General features: G+C 33.9%; 1 protein-coding gene across 1 annotated transcript in view; it reads left to right on the top strand.

Annotated features, from left to right (window-relative positions):
* The first annotated feature begins 448 nt into the window (after positions 1–448).
* The window catches only part of LOC148948513 (solute carrier organic anion transporter family member 4A1-like), a 193,796-nt gene continuing 170,277 nt past the window's right edge, over positions 449–23,967 (top strand). The window contains exon 1 of the mRNA XM_089094440.1: positions 449–579. Within this exon, the coding sequence (XP_088950566.1) occupies positions 514–579 (66 nt within the window). The 5' untranslated portion in view covers positions 449–513. The remainder of the gene's footprint in view (positions 580–23,967) is intronic.

Here is a 23,967-nt window from a genome sequence, read left to right as displayed (position 1 = left end):
GCTTTTAAATGTGTATTTATCTTTACAATGTATATAGTTATGGGATTTTTAGATTTGGAATTAAGTCCAAACTTTACTTACTGTTGCGTTTTTTTTTATTACCATATCACTTTAAAAGGCAATTTCCTATTTTCCGACATCCCAATTAACGATACCAAGCAAAATTACGCATGAAATCTTTTATGATTTGAAGCAATTGAACAACCGTTTCAATAAACTAAAATACCAACCAGTATAATAAATGATAGAAGATACCGACGGAAAGTAAATGGGAAAAAAAAAAAAAATATCCCATTGGTTAAAAACAACGGGAGGTTTTATAGCACCAAAATAATATAACTTAATTGTTCCATAATCCTTATCTGTAAATGAGGAACGGTGCAATTAATTAGCAGTTTGTTAATTAGATTTGGTTTTTCCTTCATTTTTGTATCTTAATAAGTAAAGCTAAACGATTATTTTTTTTTTAGTATTTCCGAGAAATTTCATGCAAGAAAGCCTGAATTGCCTAAAATGTCACCTCAAGGAATATCTGAGCCCCCTTCACCAGCTTATGATGAACCCCAGCCCAAAAAAGAAGTAAGTAAATTGAAACTTTCTCTAAAACAGGCATTTAAACACCTGCTGTTGTCCTACGATTACTTTGGTGTGTCAAAAATTGTGTTTTATATTTCGGTGTTGCACCTCAGATATGTTAAGAAAGCTTTGGCGTTCCACCAAACTTCAACTTGGTAAATTGCAAAAAACTTAGGATAAATTTCTGCAATCAAAATTCAAGATTGAGTAGAAACAAAAAAGTTTTCTGACTTTTATGCTCCGAAATTACTTCGATGACAAATTAAATACACTGCTTATCAAACAGTTTGAAGTAACGAACTGTAAGCAGCGACCCGGCTCGATAGTAACCGAAACTCAAAATCGGAATATTGATATAAACAGATATATCAGAAGGATCATATTTAATTGTTAATTTCAATTATGTGAGTTTTATAAAGTTTAATCATACCCATCAAAAGTTACGCGCCTGAGAAAATTTGGATGATTTTCGAAAAAAGGGGGAAAGACCCCCTAAAAGTTATAGAACCTTAATGAAAATCACACCATCATATTCAGTGTATCAGAGAACCCTACTGTAGAGGTTTCTAGCTCCTATCTACGAAAATGTGGAATTTTGCATTTTTTTGCCAGAAGAAAGATCACGGATGCGTGTTTATTTGTTTGTTGTTTTTTTTTTTCTTTTTCCCAGGGGTGATCGTATCGACCCAGTGGTCCTAGAATATCGTGGGAAGACTCATTGGAACGAAAATTAAAAGTTCTAGTGGCCTTATTAAGTTACCAAAAAAATGAAGGGCAACTAGGCCCCCTCCCATGCTTATTTTTTTCCCAAAGTCACCTGATCAAAATTTTGAGATAGCCATTTTGTTCAGCATGGTCGAAAATATGATAAATATGTCTTTTAGGATGACTTAATTCCCCGGAGTTCCCAGGGGGAGGGCTAAAAGTTATGAACTTTACCCAATGTTAACATATAGTATTGGTTATTGGGAAGTATACAGAAGTTTTCAGGAAAAACAAAAAAAATTTTTTAAACACGAAAAACGGGTTTTAAGAAATTATTTAGTTTTCAGGAGGTTTTTTTTCTGGTAGTGGGAGGGAAGGGTGGGTCGGGGGTTATGTTGGAGGATCTGTCCAACGAGGAAGTTTTCATGGGGGAAGGGAAATTGCCATGAAGGGGGCGCCGGACTTGCCAGCATTATTTATTGGTTATTGGGAAGTATACAGACATTTTCAGGAAGGATTTATTTTCTAGTGGGGGGGGACTTGAGGAGTGGGTTACTTTGGATAATCTTTCCGTGGAGGATGTTTCTTTGGGGTAAGGGACATTTCTATGAAGGGGGTGCCGGATTTCCAAGCATTATTTAAAAAATGATGAGTAATTAAATAAAAAAAACAAGTTTTTTCAACTGAAAGTAAGAAGGAACATTAGAACTTAAAACGAACAGAAATTATAATGTATGTGAGGGGGTTCTCCCCCAAGTCAATACCTCGCTCTTTACGCTACAGTTTTTTTTAGTGCTTTCAAAAGAGCTATCTATTCTAATTAAACGGCCTTTGTTATTCAGGGGTTTGTGAATCAAATTTTTTTTAACTTTTAACATAAAAAGCGTGGTATTGACTAAGGGGAGAACCCCCTAATATACGTAATAACATATACGCAAAAAAAAAACAATAAAAAAACAAGCGATACGGCTCAATAGTAATCGAAACTTTTAAAAACGGAATTTTGATGTCAATAAATGTATCAAAAGAATGTGTTTATAATGCTGATTCTAAATATATAAATTTTATTAAGTTTAGTATTACTCATTAAAGGCTACGAACCTGAGAAAATTTACTCGATTTTTTAAAGAGGGGGGAAACATCCCTACAAGTGAAAGAATTTTAATGAAAATCACACCATCAGATTCAGCGTATCAGAAAACCCTATTACATAGGTTTCAAGCTCATATCTGCAAAAATCTGCAACTTTGTATTTTTTGCCAGAAGAAAAATATACGAATATAGAAGTTAGTTACGTAAGTTAATTTGTAAAGACATCCATTTAGCAAAAGAAAAGTAAAAATTTTATGCAAATTTTGTTTACTTATTCAATGACGGTTAGCCAAAATAAAAGCTGCATTAACTAAAAAACGATCAGAAATTAAATAAAAAAAACAAGTTTTTTTTAACTGAAAGTAAGGAGCCAAATTAAAACATAAAACGACCAGAAGTTATTCCGTATACGAAAGGGGCTGTCCCGTCCTCTACGCCTTGCTCTTTACGCTAAAGTTTGACTCTGTCTCACAACTTTATTTTTTTAAACAATAAAAAACTTTAGCGTAAAGAGCGAGGCGTTGAGGAGCGGACAGCTCCTTTCATATACGGAATAATTTCTGTTCGTTTTAAGTTTTAATGTCGCTCCTTACTTTCAGTCTAAAAAACTTTTTTTTTTATTTAATAAGATAAAGAAACGGTGGAAATACATTGCTTGTAAGGTAAAAAATAATGCACGATTTTGTGTGATTGACCCCAGGAGCTAAAAACAATCTTCCCTTAGAACAGACAAAAAGTATCGAGGGCATAATCAACTGCACACGACGCTTTTAACCCATAACAAAGCATAAGCAGCCCGCTATTTAAGTCCCATCAAATTTTGTTTTGCAGAGCTTGTGATATTTTAGACTGAGCTTTTATAAAGCCAAATCAACTACCTTCATTTTTTTTTTTTTTTTAATGTGAACTGATTTTTAAGTTTTTTTCTGAAAGCATTTAACCTGATCTTGCCTTTCTACTTTGGTGTTTTTATTGAATGGTATCTTTTTTTACTGTCAGTTGAGTTAGTCCCCATACCTAAATGTATTTAAAACATGCTCCCTAACCAATCTATTTATGCAACTCCAATTGTCCGTTTGTCCATCTGTCTATTCAGTCTGTTCGTTGAGTTTTTGCTCAAGGCAAGGGTCGTAAGTTATGCCCAGGGGCATATAAGGTTCTTATAGAAAGGGTTGTGGTATAAAATTTGGAGGTTGATTATTGGACTGGTAATCGGAAGTTCTAGGGTTCTTTTTAAGATTCAAAGTGATCGGAGAACAGCTACCCCCCCCCCTTTTCGGATTTAGACCAGGGCACATCGTATAGAAGGAGTTGTCGTAGAAACTTCAAAAGGGGCTCATTCGATTGGAAATTATAACGTCTATTGCCCTTCTTAACATCCTAAAGTGATTGGAGGGCAACCATCCCCCTCCCCTACGCCTATCGTTTTCCCAAATGCATCCAATCAAAATTTTGAGATAGCCATTTGTTGGGTGTAGTTGAAAGGTCCAGTATTTATTTCTTTAAAGATGGTAACCTTCTCCTCCACAGCCCTCAGGGCAAGGGTTGTAAGTTGTGCCCCGAGGGCATATAGGTTTCTTATGCAAAGGGTGGTCTCATAAACTGTGGAGGGGGCTCGTTGGATTGGAAATCAGAAGTATTATTGCCTTTATTTTTATAAGTCAAAGCGTCGGAGGGCAACTAGCCTCCTTCCACCTTACGGTCCATTTTCCCCAAATGCATCCGATAGAAATTTGAGGTAGCCATTTGTTCAAAAACAGTCAAAGATCACATAACAAGGCCATTGGGGTTGACAAAATCCTCCAGACCCTGATGGGAAGTATTGTGAGTAAGGGCATATAAACTTTTATTGAAAAGTGGTTGTGTGGACTTTAGAGGAGACTTATTTGATTTGAATTTTAAAGGTCTAGTTGTTTTTTAAGAGTAAAACAAGATGGAGGGTAACTACCCCCAATTCCCTCTTCCCCAAACGCATCCGATAAAACTATGAGATGGCCATTCCATTCAAAATAGTCCAAGAGCATATAACAATACCTTCAGGGTGGGCAAAACCCTCCAGAGCCTAGGGGCAAGGGTTGTAAGTTATGCTCCGGTCATTTAAAGGTTTTATGGAACGGATTGTCGCATAAATCTCGAATGGGGCTCATTTGATTAGAAATCAGAAAATATAGCACCCTTTTTAAGAGTCAAAAGTGAATGGAAGGCAACCAGCCCTTCCCCATTAGCTCAACTTTACCCGAAACACATCCGATCAAAAATTTAAGGGAACTATTTTATTTAGTAGCGTTTAAAGGTCCAGTAATTATGTCTTTGGATGTCCACCCCCCCCAGAGTCCTCAGGTTAAGGACCATAAGCTGGGTAATTCGTTCAATGTATTGTTGAGAAAGGTATGCATGTTTGATCTTTATTTTCCAAAACTAACCCACCAACAACTCACCGCAGCACCAAGCCGCCTAAAGCCAGCACAGCTACGATCCCCTCTCCCTCCTTCCCAATCTATTTAAAGCCTCCTTCTATACACCCTCCCACGAAGTTCCCATTTCCTTTAAATATTTCTTTATGACATCCTCCCACCCCAAAAGGACAACCAGTTTTCCGTTCAGCCCAAGACGATTGGTCAAAAAGGACAATCTTCGGCGATCTGTCATCCTTCATCCGCAGTACGTGCCCTAGCCAACTCAGTCTTTTCTTCATTATAGCCCTAGAAAGTAAGACTGAGCCACATTTTTCGTACAGCCTACTGTTTGAAATACGGTCAGTCAGCCAGTGCTTCAGAGCCATGTTTGACCACTGTCATCATTGTAGCTTCCAATATTCTACTCTTGGTTTGCAGACTTATCTTCCTATTCTTCCAAAAAAATTATTGTAAAAAATAAAAACACCCCAGCCTTGGCTATTCTATTTTTTATATCTTCACCTCTCCCACCGTCTTTACTTATAATACTACCAAGGTAAATGAAGCTGCCCACCTGATCAATCTTTTCGTTACTCGACGTCCTCTTTTCATTTTTACTTATTCTTTGCCTTAGTGACTTAGTCTTCTTAACATTAATTTTCAAACCTATTCTAGCACCTTGAACTCGCAAAGCTTCTGAAGGTCATTCATTTAACTCACACTTTCATTTAGGATGCTTAAATCACCAGCATAATCTATGTCCAGGGGAGTTTTTCCTCCCCATTTGAATCCGTGATCTCCATTGCCTTTTCTGTGCACCTGAAGACGAAGTCCATCAAGATGATCCATATAAAGGACACATATAAAGGATCCATAGATAGAACACAACCTTGCTTAAATACTGATTTAGTACAAAACCAGTGGCTAACCTCATTTTCTTCCTTAACCGCAACAGCGTCATTAACCGCAAAATAAATAAATATGAGCCAAATTCATTGTGAATGGTTTGATATGGGCCTTTACTGAGTTATAAAATCCTTAAGTTCACTGTACTTTTATCCACAGTATCTCTCAGTTTAAAAAGTATCATATTATTAAGTAATTTCCTACCTACAGAGACCATGCTAATGCCTCGGCAATTACTACACTTACTCTTATCGCCTTTCTTATACAGTGGTTTAATTAAGATTTTCCTAAAATCGTTAGGTACCTCCCCTTTTTCAAAAATCATATTCATAATCTTCAGTAGTTTATTTCTAACCTCAGAACCCCCATATTTGAAAAACTTATTTACTACACTGTCAGCACCTGGGGCCTTACTATTTTTTAATTCTTTCAGTACTATCGCTAATTCTTCCTCACAAAATAAATCTTCCTTCACAACCAAGGTATCACAAACTTTTTCATTTTCCTCTGTATCTTTTCTGGTAACTCTATCTTCCTCCAAAAAGACAGAGAGAATCTTGTGAGCCTTTCAGAGAATGTTGAGGGGAGTGGAGCGTTCAACTAAATCAGAACACGTTATCATGGGTGCCCATAAGCTGAATTCCAGGGGGGGGGCAAACCTCATCTAATTGGAACTTTTAATGCTATATAATAGAAATCTCAGAACAAAAATATAAAAATAAGGCAGCATCATTCAGCAAGGGGGGGGGGAGCCCCCCCCCCATATGGGTGCCCATGCACGTTATGTATGTACGGATTCTCAAAAAGAACGAAAATCATGAATGACTGGGTATGTTAATTTGGAACTTTCAGGAGATAATAAGGGGGGGGGGGATCAAAAAGGGAATATTTGAATGTTACTACAATTACCACTAATACAACTGCTACCACAACTAGTACCAGACTTCTTTATTTATAATATAGATGGAAAATTTGAACTAAAGCAAAAGACACTATGAGCATGCACATTGTCAAAAGAGTGTATCTCAAGAACTGATTTGGTTATTAAGTCGGAACTTTCAGAGAATGCTAAAAGGGGAAAATCATCTGATTAAAGGCAACATGTGCATGTTGCTACTAGTACTTCTGTTACTACTTCATTTACTACTACCACTACTACTTCAACTACTACTTCTATTGCAACAACTTGTAAAGGTAACACGTTAATACTGTTGCTGCTACTAGTGCTACCGCTATTACTATTAACACTACTACTAGTAACACAAAAACTACTACTATAACTACTATTACAAGTATGCCTATGATTATGAAGTGACAATTTTCACAACACGCCGTCTGTATGCAGATTGTCAAAAATGCGTAACTGCACTATTTTAGGAACAGTTTCGTGTATGAAGTTGAAACTAACAGGGCTTGTTGTGGGGGGGGGCTAATCAAAAGAAAATATTTGCATCCTATTGGTACTACTTCTAATGATACTACTGCTACTATCATTCTACTGCTACTGCTACTACTACTATCACTAAAGCTAAAACTACTACTACTACTACTACTGTTGCTACCAAAACTGACGGTAATTAGGCAAAAAATATGGGAAATATTGAAACTGTATGGAACTAAATCGAAACACAATATGACAACACAGGTTGTTATGAGGATGTATAAGAAAGGCTTCAGCAACAGATCATGGTATTCAGTTTAAAATTTCAGCGTGTGTTGAAGGGAATGTTGGAGAAACCAAAGGTGCTATGCGCATACTGGTAATAATGCTATTACAACTATTGCTACCATGCAAGCTAATAGTATTAAGGTGAAACTTTCAAGGAATATTTAGGTGAATATTTAACTAAATCAAAAAGTTCTAGTGCCCTTTCTAAGAGTCAACAGATATTTGAGGGCAAGGAGCCCTCGCTCACTCATTTTCCAAACAGATCCTGTCAAAATTTTTAGACAGTCATTTTTTTCAGCATACTAGAACGGTCCATAGGCTAAACTATGTTTCTAGGGATATTGGGTATGTCAGGCCCCACAATTATGAAATCGTCCCATTATGCTTTAAAATTAAATCAAAAGGCACTATATACATGGTTGCCAATAAATCACCTCTGCAATATATTGAGAACGACTGGGGGTATCAAGTTGAAACTTTCGGGGCTACTAATATTACTACTTCGGCTCTTACAATTTGAATAAATTAAAAGAGTGTAAATGTATCCAAGTTTTCAAGGAGCGTAGAAAGATTTTTTTGGGGATGATATTATGTTTTATATTTAAGGTCGACTTAAGCAGATATAAAATTAAATTAAACAACATAGTTTGTGTCAGGGTTAATCATTGGTGACAAAGTTACTCTAACTACAAATAGCAAGCCATAATATGGATTCTTATAAAAGAAAACCTTAAAAATAATTTTTTTTCCAGGAAAAAGACTTTTTAAATAAAAAAGAACAGAAATTAATTATAAAAACTTTTCCACAAACCAAGTTTTTCAAAGAAAAGGAGCTCCATTAAAACGATAATGATCAGAAATAAAGTCAAATAATTTTTCAAGCGTAAAACTACCACAAATTACCATTAATAAATAAATGAAACCCAAAACGGACAGAAATCAAACAGTTCCTGGTAACGAACTGTAAGAAGGGAATGACCCGGCTCAATAGTAACCAAATCTCTTAAAAACGGCATTTTGATAACAATAGATACATCAAAAGAATCAAATTTTAACGCTGATTTCAAATATATTAGTTTCCTCAAGTTTAATCTTACCCATCAAAATTTACGTGCCTGAGAAAATTTGCCTGATTTTCGAGAAAAGGGGAAACACCCCCTAAAAAATATAGAAGCTTAATGAAAATCACAGAATCAGATACAGTGTATCAGAGAACCCTACTGTAGAGGTTTCAAGCTCCTTTCTGCAAAAATGTATGTTTATTTGTTGTTGTTTTTTTCCCCTAGAAGATCGTATCGACCCAGTGGTCCTAGATTATCGTGGAAAGGCTCATTCGAACGGAAATTAAAAGTTCTATTGCCCTTTTTAAGTGACCAAAAAATGGAGGGCAACTAGGCCCCCTCTCACACTCTTTTTTTCCCAAAGTGACCCGATCAAAATTTTGAGATACCCATTTTGTTCATCATGGTCGAAAATATAATAACTATGCCTTTTAGGATGACTTAATCCCCCAAAGTCCCCAGGAGAAGGGCTGAAAGTTATGAACTTTACCCAATGTATACATATTGTTTCCGGGCAAAGTTTAATAATGTCTGACAGGTACTCTCAATCATTAATCAAATTGTTTCCAGGCGAAGTTTAATAATGTCTGACAGGTAATGTCAAGATTGATTGATATGTCACGAAATGGGAATTAATTTGTTGTTTCTAAGGGGAATTATTGATTCACGAAAGGGGAATTAATTTGATGTTTCTAAGGGGAAGCTGGGGAAGAGATATATTGATTGCGTAATCGAAGGGAGAGAATTCCCGAGAAATTGATTACATAATCGGTAGAACCCTATAAGGAGCTCGTGACGGGAATCCATTTATGGGCATAGAATGACGTAATCAACTAAGACAAAAGGATTTCTGAGAAATTAATTACATAATCGGTAGAACCCTATCAGAAGGTCATGACGGGAATCCATTTATGGGCATAGAATGACGTTATCAACTAGGACAAATGGATTTCTGAGAAATTGATTACATAATCGGTAGAACCCTATCAGAAGGTCCTGACGGGAATCCATTTATGGGCATAGAATGACGTAGTCAGTAGAACCCTATCAGAAGGTCCGGTACGAACACATGTGCTGCCATCTACAATTTAGTTTAATGCTGACGGGACATAATTTATTCAAGGATTATCGATCGAGTCTAATGGGGGTCAAGGTCAATCGATCTGTTGTTGTTGTTTGGCCACGTGTAATGGCATGAGGGATGATTTACATAATCGATTGGGGAATTATTGATTCACGTCTGGGTGGAATTATGAAACAATATGGTCATAGAGTCCCTAGGGAGAAAGATTACGTAATCGCTCAATGGCCTCTTTTTCCAAGATCGATTTATTTGATGTTTTTCTCGGATGTCAACATCAAATTATGGATGTTTTATGGTTTTTGTCAGTGAGAATTTGAAAAACAGGAACTTTGTCACATTTATGGATGTCAACAGCAATTCATGTCTGTTATATGGTTTTCTCAGTGAGAATGAAAAAACAGGAATTTTCTCACTTGGATTTACATAATCGCTAGGGGAAATTATTGATTCACGAAGGGGGAATTAAGAAACAAACATGGCTTCATTGTTGTTTGGTTAGCTTAACCTGAGAAATTGATTTAAATAATCGCTATGGAAATTATTGATTCACGAAGGGGGGAATTAAGAAACAAACATGGCTTCATTACTTAATCGCTAGGGGAAATTATTAATTCACGAAGGGGAGAATTAAGAAACATTAAGGCTTCTTTAATCTTAGGTCTGAGGGATAAACATTCTTTAGGTCAGAGAGAAAAATTAATATTCAATTTTTAAATAGGGTTTCATCGATCTTTAGTGTCAGGAATTATAAATGAAATCACTTGTTATCTTGGAATTATGCGGGAGTCTAAAGAGATAGAAATTCTATTTTTAAATACGGCTTCACGGAGCTTTAAGTCGGAGAGATAAATTGATATTCTAACGAAACCCTAATAGTTTAGCTAGGAAAATTTATGAGATGAAGAGATTAACGTAGGAAAGGGTTTCCTAGAAATTTGAAATGCATTAGCGCAGAGATGCCAAACAAAAGGAACACGCTGAAATTACGTTTAGGGATTATTTGGGTGAAACCGTTTTATCCATTTTATGGGATTATTTTGGCGAAACAGTTAGAGACATTTTGAAAGAAGATTTTAGGAAAGGTTTTAGAAGAGAATTTGAGGATGAAACTCTGTGGTCGTTATAATACACAAGTTCCATTTGAACAGTGTTGTGAGGTCCTCTATCCCAACCCCAAAGGGTTCCGATCCCCCACCCCAACCCCGAAGGAAGCCCCCGGTACTCAAAGGTCCCCCAAGCTCCCAAAGAGCCCCAGCCTCCCAAACGCCCTCCTCAGACCCTCAAAGGCCCTCCTCTGGTCCTCAAAGGGCCCCCGGACCCCCAAAGGGCCCCCGGACCCCAGAGGCCCTCCCCCGGTCCTCAATGGTCCCCCGGGCTCCCAAAGAGCCACCGGCGCCCCCAAAGGCCCACCCCGACCCCCCAAGGCCCGCCCCGGGCCCCCCCAAAGGCCCATCGAGCTCCCAAAGGACCAACGGGGTCCCAAAGGCCCTACACCGGTCCCCAAATGTCCCCCAGGCCCCCAACTGTCCCCCCGGACCCCCAAAGGCCCTCCCCCGGCCCCCAAAGGGCCAACCGGCTCCCAAAGGACCAATCGGTCCTCAAGGGTCCCCCAGACTCCCAAAGGCCCCTCCTGTGCCCCAAAGGCCCTCCCCCGGTCCCCAAAGGTCCCCCGGGCCAGAGAAGCGCCGCCGGGATCCCTCCTCCCCCTCCCCTCCCCCTCCCCCTCCCCTCCTCCTCCCCTCCCCCTCCCCTCCCCTCCCCCTCCTCCCCTCCCCATTTTTTAATATTTTTTGTGCATTGAGACGCAGAAGGGCACCCTCCCCCAAGGGTCCCCCAAACACCCTCCCCGGGCCCCCCCAAGAGCCCCCGCTCCATTTTTTTAATACTTTTTTATGGCTTTATTATATCTTTTCTGAACAAGTTCCATTCATAATGTCATTCCTAAACCCATTTTCCAACCTCAAAGAGTCCCCATCCCCAATTCGTAAATATTTTCTTTAATTTTTTAACATAATATTTTTTTTAACTTTTTACGTATCTTAAAATGACATGAAATATGCTTACGGCTCTACCAATCGTACTCTCTGCTTGTTCATGGACACGACGCGGCTTTTCCACTGGTACTCTATGACAGGTTATCGACACTATCGAGTTTATTGCATGCATTAAATCAGTATTTTTTACGCAGTGGAAGGATCAACACAAAATTCATACCTGTAAAAAGTGAAGATGAATTATTCGACGAAAGTAAGTGCACATGAAAAAATCATTGTCGTGTTGAACGCTGACAAGGAGAAATATCTGAACTATGAAACGAGTGCAAGTGGAGATCTTATTGGTAATGTATGCATACGTTGTCATGACAGTGAGGAGTCAAATTCCTTTGGTGTACCCAAGAATTTCCATCATGCAAGTGGTGGATATGCGAGAGTAACATTACCAGAGAAATTAGTAGTCAAAAAGAATGCCAACTTAAAAATAATAGTTGATGAAGAGGGACAACTTCTAGCTAGTGGTTCTGGTAGCATGTTAGCCGTTGGTAGATCTTATCGCAATCCTTCTGGTGTTAGCATTCGAATGAAAGCAAAAGGAAAAAGAAGACATGCATACAGCTGCATCAACATCATAAATCATATCATGTCAATGTGCCAAAACTGCTATCTATGTAAAAATAATGTGACAATAGACAGTGAAATTGCAGGCAGAATAAAAATGACATTAGCAGACAATATCATCAATGAATATAAAGATGAATTGACGGAAAGTGAAGCTCAAGTGTACTAATAATGTATAATAATTTATTTTACATATTTTTATATTAATAATCTAAATGTCCTTATTAAATTAAAAATATCTTATGCTTTATTTTGTTAAATTTTCATTACTTTTAGGGTATTCTAGAACGTCAAACATTCAAAATATATATTAAAATGGTCAGAGATGTAAGAAAAATAATTTTAGAGATGATGATACTACTAGCAGGCTCAATTTTTCATAGAAGATAGAAAAGTTCAAGTTCTCTTCTGAATTTTACCAAAGAACACAATTCAATTCTAATTTCACCAGAGAAAATAAAAAGCTTACTCTTCACTTTTAAGTTCACCAAGACATAAAAAATTTAAAGTTCACTTCTAAATTTTTCCGTAGAAGATAGGAAAAGTTATACTATGATAGTGATTATTTTCAATGGAGATAAAAAGTTTCACTTTAATTCTAAATTTTCTTAAATTCAATTCCAACCTTGCCCAAAGAGTCAAATTTAAAGTTATATTCCAAATATTTTACAGGAACAACAAAAGTCCCAAGACATAAGCAATTTAAAGTTCACTTCTAAATTTTTCCGTAGAAGATAGGAAAAGTTATACTATGATTGTGATTATTTTCTATGAAGATAAAAAATTACACTTTAATTCTAAATTTTCTTAAATTCAGTTCTGACCATTCTCAAAGAGATGAAAAAATTTAAAGTTCTGTTCCAAATATTTCCCCCGAAGAAGAAAAGTTCAAATTTGATTCTGAATTTTCTCAATGAAAATGAAATAAGTTATTGATCAATTCTATTTTCCCAAAATATTATAAAGTTTTCCACTTCAATTCAGATTTTTCTCAAACAGATGAAAAAATTTAAAATATTGTTCCAAATTTTTCTTAGAAGATAGAAAATTTCAAGTTCTAATCAGAATTTTACCAAAGAACAAAATTCAATTCTAATTTCTCCAGAGAAAATAAAAAGCTTCCACTTCAGTTTTAAGTTTAACAAGACATATAAAATTTAAAGTTCAGTTATAAATTTTTCCTTAGAAGATAGTAATAGTTATACTTTGATTTTTATTATTTTATATGAAGATGAAAAGTTTCAATTTAATTAAAAATTTTCTTAAATTCAGTTCCGAACTTTCTCAAAGAGATGAAAAAATTTGAAGTTCTGTTCAATATATTTTCTCGGAAGAAGAAAAGTTCAACTTCGATTCTGAATTTTCTCATTGAAAATGAAATAAGCTATCGATCAATTATATTTTCCCAAAATAATATAGAAATTTTCCACTTCAGTTCAGATTTTTCTCAAAGAGATTACAAAAATTAAAATAACATTCCAAATTTTTCATAGAAGATAGAAAAGTTAAAGTTCTCTTCTGAATTTTACAAAATAATATAATTCAACTCTAATTTCTACAGAGAAAATAAAAAGCTTCCACTTCAGTTTTAAGTTCACCAAGACATAAAAAATTTAAAGTTCTGTTCTAAATTTTTCTGTAGAAGATAGGAAAAGTTATACTATGATAGTGATTATTTTCTATGAACATAAAAAGTTTCACTTTAATTCTAAATTCTCTTAAATTCAGTTCCGACTTTTCACATAGAGATGAAAAAAATTTAAAGTTCTGTTCCAAATATTTTCCCGGAAGAAGAAAAGTTCAACTTCGATTCTGAGTTTTCTTAATGAAAATGAAATAAGTTATTAATCAATGCTATTTTCAAAAATAATATAAAATTTTCCACTTCAATTCAGATTTTTCTCAAAGAGATGAAAAATTTAAAATACTTCCAAATTTTTTATAGAAGATAGAAAAGTTCAAGTTCTCTTCTGAATTTTACCAACGAGCACAATTCAATTCTAATTTCTCCAGAGAAAATAAAAAGCTTCCACTTCAGTTTTAAGTTCACCAAGACATAAAAAATTTAAAGTTCTGTTCTAAATTTTTCCGAAGAAGAGGAAAAGTTATACTATGATTGTGATTATTTTCCATGAAGATAAAAAGTTTCACTTTAATTCTAAATTTTCTTAAATTCAGTTCCGACCTTTTTCAAAGAGATGAAAAATTTAAAGTTATGTTCCAAATATTTTCTGGGAAGAAGAAAAGTTCAACTTCGATTCTGAATTTTCTTAATGAAAATGAAATAAGTTATTGATCAATTCTATTTCCCCAAAATAATATATAAAAATTTTCCACTTCAGTTCAGATTTTTCTCAAAGAGATGAAAAAATTTAAAATACTGTTCCAAATATTTCTTAGAAGAAAGAAAAGTTCAAGTTCTCTTCTGAATTTTACCATAGAATACATTTCAATTCTAATTTCACCAGAAAAAATAAAAGGCTTCCACTTCAGTTTTAGTTCACCAAGACATAAAAAAATTTTAAGTTCAATTCTAAATTTTTCTGTAGAAGATAGGAAAAGTTATACTATGATTGTGATTATTTTTCATGAAGATAAAAAGTTTCACTTTAATTCTAAATTTTCTTAAATTCAGTTCCGACTTTTCACATAAAGATGAAAAAAATTTAAAGTTCTGTCCCAAATTTTTCATAGAATATTGGAAAAGTTATACTTTGATCGTGAATATTCAAGTTCTCTTCTGAATTTTACCAAAGAACACAATTCAATTCTAATTTCTCCAGAGAAAATAAAAAGCTTACACTTCAGTTTTAAGTTCGCCATGACATAAAAAAATTAAAGTTCACTTCTAAAATTTTTCATAGAAGATAGGAAAAGTTCTACTATAATTGTGATTATTTACCATGAAGATAAAAAGTTTCACTTTAAATCTAAATTTTTTTAAATTCAGTTCCGACTTTTCACATAGAGATGAAAAAAATTTAAAGTTCTGTTCCAAATTTTTCATAGAAGATTAGAAAAGTTATACTTTGATCGTGAATATTCAAGTTCTCTTCTGAATTTTACCAAAGAACACAATTCAATTCTAATTTTTCCAGAGAAAATAAAAAGCTTCCACATCAGTTTAAGTTCACCAAGACATAAAAAATTTAAAGTTCAGTTCTAAATTTTTCTATAGAAGATAGGAAAAGTTATACCATGATTGTGATTATTTTCCATGAAGATAAAAAGTTTCATTATAATTCTAAATTTTCTTAAATTCAATTCCAACCTTTCTCAAAGAGATGAAAAATTTAATCTTCTGAATTTTACCAACGAATACAATTCAATTCTAATTTCTCCAGAGAAAATAAAAAGCTTCCACTTCAGTTTTAATTTCACCAAGACATAAAAAATTTAAAGTTCTGTTCTAAATTTTTCCGTAGAAGATAGGAAAAGTTATACTATGATTGTGATTATTTTCCATGAAGATAAAAAGTTTCACTTTAATTCTAAATTTTCTTAAATTCAGTTCCGACTTTTCACATAGAGATGAAAAAATTTAAAGTTCTGTTCCAAATTTTTCATAGAAGATTGGAAAAGTTATACTTTGATCGTGAATATTCAAGTTCTTTTCTGAATTTTACCATAGAACACAATTCAATTCTAATTTCTCCAGAGAAAATAAAAAGCTTCCACTTCAGTTTTAAGTTGGCCATGACATAAAAAATTTAAAGTTCAGTTCTAAATTTTTCCATAGAAGATAGGAAAAGTTATACTATGATTGTGATTATTTCCTATGAAGATTAAAAGTTTCACTTCAATTTTAAATTTTCTCAAAGAAGTGAAGAAAAGTTCAACTTCGATTCTGAATTTTATCAATGAAAATGAAGTAAGTTATTGATCATTTCCATTTTCTAAAAATACTATAAAATTTCACACTTCAATTCAGATTTTTCTCAAAGAGATTAAAAAATTTAAAATACTGTTCCAAATTTTCCATAGAAGATAGAAAAGTTCAAGTTCTCTTCTTAATTTTACCAAAGAACATAATTCAATTCTAATTTCTCCAGAGAAAATAAAAAGCTTCTACATCAGTTTAAGTTCACCAAGACACAAGAAATTTGATGTTCAGTTCTAAATTTTTCCATAGAAGATAGGAAAAGTTATACTATGATTGTGATTATTTTCCATGAAGATAAAAAGTTTCATTTTAATTCTAAATTTTCTTAAATTCAATTCTGACCTTTCTCAAAGAGATGAAAAAATTTAAAGTTCTGTTCCAAATATTTTTCCGGAAAAGAATAGTTCAACTTCGATTCTGAATTTTCTCAATGAAAATGAAATAAGTTATTGATCAATTCTATTTGCCTAACATAATATAAAATTTTCCACTTCAATTCAGATTTTTCTCAAAGAGATGACAAAATTTAAAATATTGTTCCAAATGTTTCATAGAAGATAGAAAAAGTTATACTTTGATTGTGAATATTCTTCATGAAGATATGGAGCTCCACTTTATTTCTAAGTTTTCTCGAAGAAGTGCAAAATGTACAAGTTCTCTTCTGAATTTTCTTAGAGAGGAGAAAAAAGTTAGCTCAATTCTGAAATTTACCAATGAAAATGAAAAAGCTTCCATTTCAGTTAATAATTTCTCAAAGACATAAAAATTTAAAGTTCAATTCTAAATTTTTTCCATAGAAGATAGGAATGGCTATACTATGATTGTGATTATTTACCATGAAGATAAAAGTTTCACTCTATTTCTAATTTTTCTTAAATTCAGTTCATTCATCTAACCACCAAAAACAATAGGTTAGGTTAGGTAATAAATAAATATTAATAAATAATTATAAACATTTCTCCATGTTTAAGTTAGGCTAGGTTATGTTAACTTATCATGAGCGCTCATGATAAGCTAACCTAACCTAACTTAAACATTGTAAAAAGAATAAATCAGGTTAGGTTAGACTAGATTAAGTTAGGTCAGGTTAAGTTAGGTTAGGATAGGTTAGCCTACGTACGCGTGCTTAGGTTAGGTGAGAGACAGGAAAAATGTTAGGTGTATGATTAGGTTAGGTTAGGTTAGATTAAGTTAGGTTAGGTTAAGTTAGGTTAGGCTAGGTTAGCCTACGTACGCGCGCGTACGTAGGCTTTTATCTTCTATTTTTTTATCTTCTATGAAGATAAAAAATTACACTTTAATTCTAAATTTTCTTAAATTCAGTTCTGACCATTCTCAAAGAGATGAAAAAATTTAAAGTTCTGTTCCAAATATTTCCCCGGAAGAAGAAAAGTTCAACTTTGATTCTGTATTTTCTCAATGAAAATGAAATAAGTTATTGATCAATTCTATTTTCCCAAAATAATATAAAATTTTCCACTTCAATTCAGATTTTTCTCAAATAGATGAAAAAATTTAAAATATTGTTCCAGATTTTTCTTAGAAGATAGAAAAGATCAAGTTCTAATCTGAATTTTACCAAAGAACACAATTCAATTCTGTTTGTTCTGTAAAGTTCTGTGAAAAGTTATAGGAAAAGACGGGGCCTTTGGGAGTCTGGGGGACCCTTGAGGACCGATTGGTCCTTTGGGAGCCGGTTGGCCCTTTGGGGGCCGGGGAGGGCCTTTGGGGGTCCGGGGGGACAGTTGGGGGCCTGGGGGACATTTGGGGACCGGTGTAGGGCCTTTGGGACCCCGTTGGTCCTGTGGGAGCTCGTTGGGCCTTTGGGGGGGGGGCCGGGGGTGGGCCTGGGGGGGTGTGGGTGGCGCGGGGGGGGCGCGGGTGGCTCTTGGGGCGCCCGGGGGACCTTTGAGGACCGGGGGAGGGCCTCTGTGGTCCGGGGGGCCCTTTGGGGGTCCGGGGGCCCTTTGAGGACCAGAGGAGGGCCTTTGAGGGTCTGAAGAGGGCGTTTGGGGGGCTGGGGCTCTTTGGGAGCTTGGGGGACCTTTGAGTACCGGGGGCTTCCTTCGGGGTTGGGGTGGGGGATCGGAACCCTTTGGGGTTGGGGTAGAGGACCTCACAACACTGTTCAAATGGAACTTGTGTATTATAACGACCACATAGTTTCATCCTCAAATTCTCTTCTAAAACCTTTCCTAAAATCTTCTTTCAAAATGTCTCTAACTGTTTCGCCAAAATAATCCCATAAAATGGATAAAACGGTTTCACCCAAATAATCCCTAAACGTAATTTCAGCGTGTTCCTTTTGTTTGGCATCTCTGCGCTAATGCATTTCAAATTTCTAGGAAACCCTTTCCTACGTTAATCTCTTCATCTCATAAATTTTCCTAGCTAAACTATTAGGGTTTCGTTAGAATATCAATTTATCTCTCCGACTTAAAGCTCCGTGAAGTCGTATTTAAAAATAGAATTTCTATCTCTTTAGACTCCCGCATAATTCCAAGATAACAAGTGATTTCATTTATAATTCCTGACACTAAAGATCAATGAAGCCCTATTTAAAAATAGAATATTAATTTTTCTCTCTGACCTAAAGAATGTTTATCCCTCAGACCTAAGATTAAAGAAGCCTTAATTTTTCTTAATTCTCCCCTTCGTGAATTAATAATTTCCCCTAGCGATTATGTAATGAAGCCATGTTTGTTTCTTAATTCCCCCCTTCGTGAATCAATAATTTCCATAGCGATTATGTAAATCAATTTCTCAGGTTAAGCTAGCCAAACAACAATGAAGCCATGTTTGTTTCTTAATTTCCCCTTCGTGAATCAATAATTTCCCCTAGCGATTATGTAAATCCAAGTGAGAAAATTCCTGTTTTTTCATTCTCAGTGAGAAAACCATAAAACAGACATGAATTGCTGTTGACATCCATAAATGTGACAGTGTTCCTGTTTTTCAAATTCTGACTGACAAAAACCATTAAACATACATAATTTGATGTAGACATCCGAGAAAAACATCAAATAAATCGATCTTGGAAAAAGAGGTCATTGAGCGATTACGTAATCTTTCTCCCTAGGGACTCTATGACCATATTGTTTCATAATTCCACCCAGACGTGAATCAATAATTCCCCAATCGATTATGTAAATCATCCCTCATGCCATTACACGTTGCCAAACAACAACAACAGATCGATTGACCTTGACCCCCATTAGACTCGATCGATAATCCTTGAATAAATTATGTCCCGTCAGCATTAAACTAAATTGTAGATGGCAGCACATGTGTTCGTACCGGACCTCCTGATAGGGTTCTACTGTAGTCGACTAAGACAATTGGATTTCTGAGAAATTGATTACATAATCGGTAGAACCCTATCAGGAGGTCCTAACGGGAATCCATTTATGGACATAGAATGACGTAATCAACTAGGACAAATGGATTTCTCAGAAATTGATTACATAATCGGTAGAACCCTATCAGAAGGTCATGACGGGAATTCATTTATGGGTATAGAATGACGTAATCGACTAAGACAAGCAAGTTACTTTCTTAATGTCCCTCCTAAACCCCTTTTGCAACTTGAAGTACTTATCTTTTTCACCCACAACTATACTTTACAGCTTTTTGCATACCTCAACACCAAGAAATACTTTTCAAAGACCATTTCAGAGCAAGTTACTTTCTTAATATCCCTCCTAAACTCATTTTACAAGTTGAAGTTCCCATCCTTTTCACCTGCAACTTTACTTTACAGGTTTTTGAATGCCCCAACTCCAAGCAATACTTTTCAAAAGGCATTTCAGAACAAGTTATTTTCTTAATGTCCCTTCTAAACCTATTTTCCAACTTGAAGTACCCATCCTTCTCACCCACAACTTTACTTTACAGCTTTTGAATGCCCCAACACCAAGAAATACTTTTAAAAAGGCATTTAAGAACCAGTTCTTTTCTTAATGTCCCTCCCAAACCCATTTTACAAGTTGAAGTACCCATACTTTTCAACCACAACATTACTTTACAGCTCTTGAAGGCCACAACACCAAGCAACACTTTTCAAATGGCATTTCAGAACAAGTTCTTTTCTTAATGTCCCTCCTAAACCTATTTTCCAACTTGAAGCATCCTTCTTACACACAATTTTACTCTACAGCTTTTGAATGCTCCAACACCAAGCAATACTTTTCAAATGACATTTCAGAACCAGTTCTTTTCTTAATGTCCCTCCTAAACCCATTTTACAAGTTGAAGTACCCATCTTTTTCACCTACAACTGTACTTTACAGCTTTTTGGTTACCTCAACACCAAGAAATACTTTTCAAAGACCATTTCAGAGCAAGTTGCTTTCTTAGTGACCATCCCAAACCCATTTACAAATTGAAGTACCCATCCTTTTAGCTTAGAGTTTTAGTTTGGTTTATTTTTAGTTAAAAGTTTAGAGTTTTTAGCTTAGAGTCTTAGCTTAGAGTTTTTGTTAGAGTTTTAGTTTAGTTTAGTTTTAGTTAAGAGTTTAGAGTTTTTAGCTTAGAGTCTTCGCTTAGAGTTTTATTCAGAGTTCTAGTTTAGTTTAGTTTAGTTACATTTAAGAATTTAGAGTTTTAGCTTAGAGTCATAGCTTAGAATTTTACTTAAAGTTATAGTTTGGTTAAGTTTTAGTTAAGAGTTTCGAGTTTTAGCTTAGAGTCTTAGCTTAGAGTTTTAGTTATAGTTCTAGTTTAGTTTAGTTACAGCTAAGAGTTTCGAGTTTTAGCTTGGAGTCATACCTTAGAGTTTTACTTAAAGTTTTAGTTTGGCTAAGTTTTAGTTAAGAGTTTCGAGTTTTAGCTTAGAGTCTTAACTTAGACTTTTTTGTTAGAATTCTAGTTTAGTTTAATTTTAGTTAAGAGTTTGATGTTTTACCTTTGAGTTTCAGTTAGAGTTCTAGTTTAGTTTAGTTAAGAGTTTGGTGTTTTAGCTTAGAGTCTTAGCATAGAGTTTTTGTTAGAGTTCTAGTTTATTTTAGTTTTAGTTAAGAGTTTAGAGTTTTTATCTTAGAGTCTTAGAGTAGCGTTTTAGTTTGGTTTAGTTTTAGTTAAAAGTTTAGAGTTTTTAGTTTAGAGTTTTAGCTTAGAGTTTTTGTTAGAGTTCTAGTTTAGTTTAGTTTTAGTTAAGAGTTTAGAATTTTTAGCTTAGAGTCTTAGCTTAGAGTTTTATTTAGAGTTCTAGTTTAGTTTAGTTACATTTAAGAATTTAGAGTTTTAGCTTAGAGTCATAGCTTATAATTTTACTTAAAGTTATAATTTGGTTAAGTTTTAGTTAAGAGTTTCGATTTTTAGATTAGAGTCTTAAATTAGAGTTTTTGTTAGAGTTATAGTTTAGTTTAGTTTTAGTTAAGAGTTTAGAGTTTTTAGCTTAGAGTCTTAGCTTATATTTTTTTTTAGATTTGTATTTTATATTATTTAAATATAAAAATTTGTTGTTTTAAATTAGAGTCTTAACTTAGGGTTTTAGTGAGATTTCTGGTTTATTTTTGGTTTAGTTAAGAGTTTAGAATGTTAGCTTAAAGTCGTATATTGGTAATTTCGTTAGATCTCGTGTGTAGTTCAGTTTTAGTTAATAGTTTATAGGTTTTATCTTAGAATCTTAGCTTAGAGTTTATGTTATAGTTTTAGTTTAGTTTAGTCTTAACTTAGAGTTTTTTTTTATAGAGTTCTAGTTTAGTTGAATTTTAGTTAAGAGTTTGATGTTTTAACTTTGATTTTCAGTTAGAGTTATGGTTTAGTTTAGTTTTATGTAAGAGTTTTGTGTTTTAACTTAGAGTTTTAGCTTAGAGTCTTAGCTTAGAGTTTTTGTTAGAGTTCTAGTTTAGTTTAGTTTTAATTAAGAGTTTAGAGTTTTTAGCTTAGAGTCTTAGCTTAGAGTTTTATTTAGAGTTCTAGTTTATTACAGTTAAGAATTTAGAGTGTTAGCTTAGAGTCTTAGCTTAGAATTTTACTTAAAGTTATAGTTTGGTTAAGTTTTAGTTAAGAGTTTCGAGTTTTAGCTTAGAGTCTTAGCTTAGAGTTTTTGTTAGAGTTCTAGTTTATTTTAGTTTTAGTTAAGAGTTTAGAGTTTTTAGCTTAGAGTCTTAGCTTAGAGTTTTAGTTAGAGTTGAAGTTTAGTTTAGTTACAGCTAAGAGTTTGATGTTTTACCTTAGAGTCATAGCTTAGAGTTTTAGTTAGAGTTCTATTTTAGTTTAGTTTTAGTTAAGAGTTTAGAATTTTAGCTTAGAGTCTTAACTTAGAGTTTTTGTTAGAGGCCTAGTTTATTTTAGTTTTAGTTAAGAGTTTAGAGTTTTTAGCTTAGAGTCTTAGATTAGAGTTTTTGTTAAAGTTCTAGTTTATTTTAGTTTTAGTTAAAAGTTTAGAGTTTTTAGCTTAGAGTCTTAGCTTAGAGTTGTTGTTGGAGTTCTAGTTTAGTTTAGTCTTAACTTAGAGTTTTTTGATAGAGTTTTAGTTTAGTTTAATTTTAGTTAAGAGTTTGATGTTTTACCTTTGAGTTTCAGTTAGAGTTCTAGTTCAGTTTAGTTTTAGTTAAGAGTTTGGTGTTTTACCTTAGAGTCTTAGCTTAAAGTTTTAGTTAGAGTTCTAGTTTAGTTTAGTTTTAGTTAAGATTTTAGAGTTTTAGCTTAGAGTTTTAGCTTAGAGTTTTTGTTAGAGTTCAAGTTTAGTTTAGTTTTAGTTAAAAGTTTAGAGTTTTTAGCTTAGAGTCTTAGCTTAGAGTTTTAGTTAGAGTTCTAGTTTAGTTTAGTTTTATTTAAAAGTTTAGAGTTTTTAGCGTAGAGTCTTAGCTTATAGTTTTTGTTAGAGTTCTAGTTTAGTTTAGTCTTAACTTAGATTTTTTTTTTATAGAGTTCTAGTTTAGTTTAATTTTAGTTAATATTTTGATGTTTTACATTTGAGTTCCAGTTAGAGTTCTAGTTCAGTTTACTTTTAGTTATGAGTTTGGTGTTTTACATTAGAGTCTCAGCTTAAAGTTTTTGTTAGAGTTATATTTTAGTTTAGTTTTATTTAAGAGTTTAGAGTTTTAAACTGAGAGTCATAGCTTAGAGTTTTTGTTGAAGTTCTAGCTTAGTTTAGTTTTAGTTAATAGTTTAGAGTTTTAGCTTAGAGTCTTAGCTTAGAGTTTTTGTTAGACTTGAAGTTTAGTTTAGTAATAGTTAAGAGTTTAGAGTTTTAGCTTAGACTCTTAGCTTAGAGTTTTTGTTAGACTTGAAGTTTAGTTTAGCAATAGTTAAGAGTTTCGAGTTTTAGCTTAGAGACTTAGCTTAGAGTTATAGTTTAGTTTAGTTTTAGTTAAGAGTTTCGAGTTTTTTAGCTTAGAGTCTTAGCTTAGAGTTTTTGTTAGTGTTCTAGTTTCGTTAATTATAGTTAAGAATTTAGAGTTATAGCTTTGAGTCATAGCTTAGAGTTTTTGTTAGTGTTCTAGTTTAGTTTAGTTATAGTTAAGAGTTTTGAGTTTTACCTTAGTGTCATAGCTTAGAGTTTTTGTTAGAGTTCTAGTTCAGTTTAGTTTTAGTTAAGAGTTTCGAGTTTTAGCTGAGTCTTGGCTTAGAGTTTTTGTTAGAGTTCTAGTTTAGTTTAGTTTTAGTTTAGAGTTTTAGCTTAGACTTAGAGTTTCAATTAGAGTTCTAGTTTGGTTTAGTTAAAGTTATGAATTTATAGTTTTAGCTTAGTGTCATAGCTTAGATTTTTACTTAAAGTTATAGTTTGGTTAAGTTTTAGTTAAGAGTTTAGAGTTTTAGCTGAGTCTTAGCTTAGAGTTTTTGTTAGAGTCCTAGTTTAGTTTAGTTTTAGTTAAGAGTTTAGAGTTTTAGCTGAGTCGTATTTTAGAGTTTTTGTTGAACTTCTAGTTTAGTTTAGTTTTATATGATAGTTTTAGCTTTGACTTAGAGTTCCAATTATACTTCTATTTTGGTTTAGTTTTAGTTAATAGCTTAGAGATTTTATATTTGAGT

The sequence above is a fragment of the Artemia sp. Qi Xiang Cuo genome, chromosome 9 (assembly GCF_049724085.1).
Source record: "Artemia sp. Qi Xiang Cuo chromosome 9, ASM4972408v1, whole genome shotgun sequence".
NCBI classification, from domain to species: domain Eukaryota; kingdom Metazoa; phylum Arthropoda; class Branchiopoda; order Anostraca; family Artemiidae; genus Artemia; species Artemia sp. Qi Xiang Cuo.
This window is presented reverse-complemented; position numbering and strand designations above follow the sequence as displayed.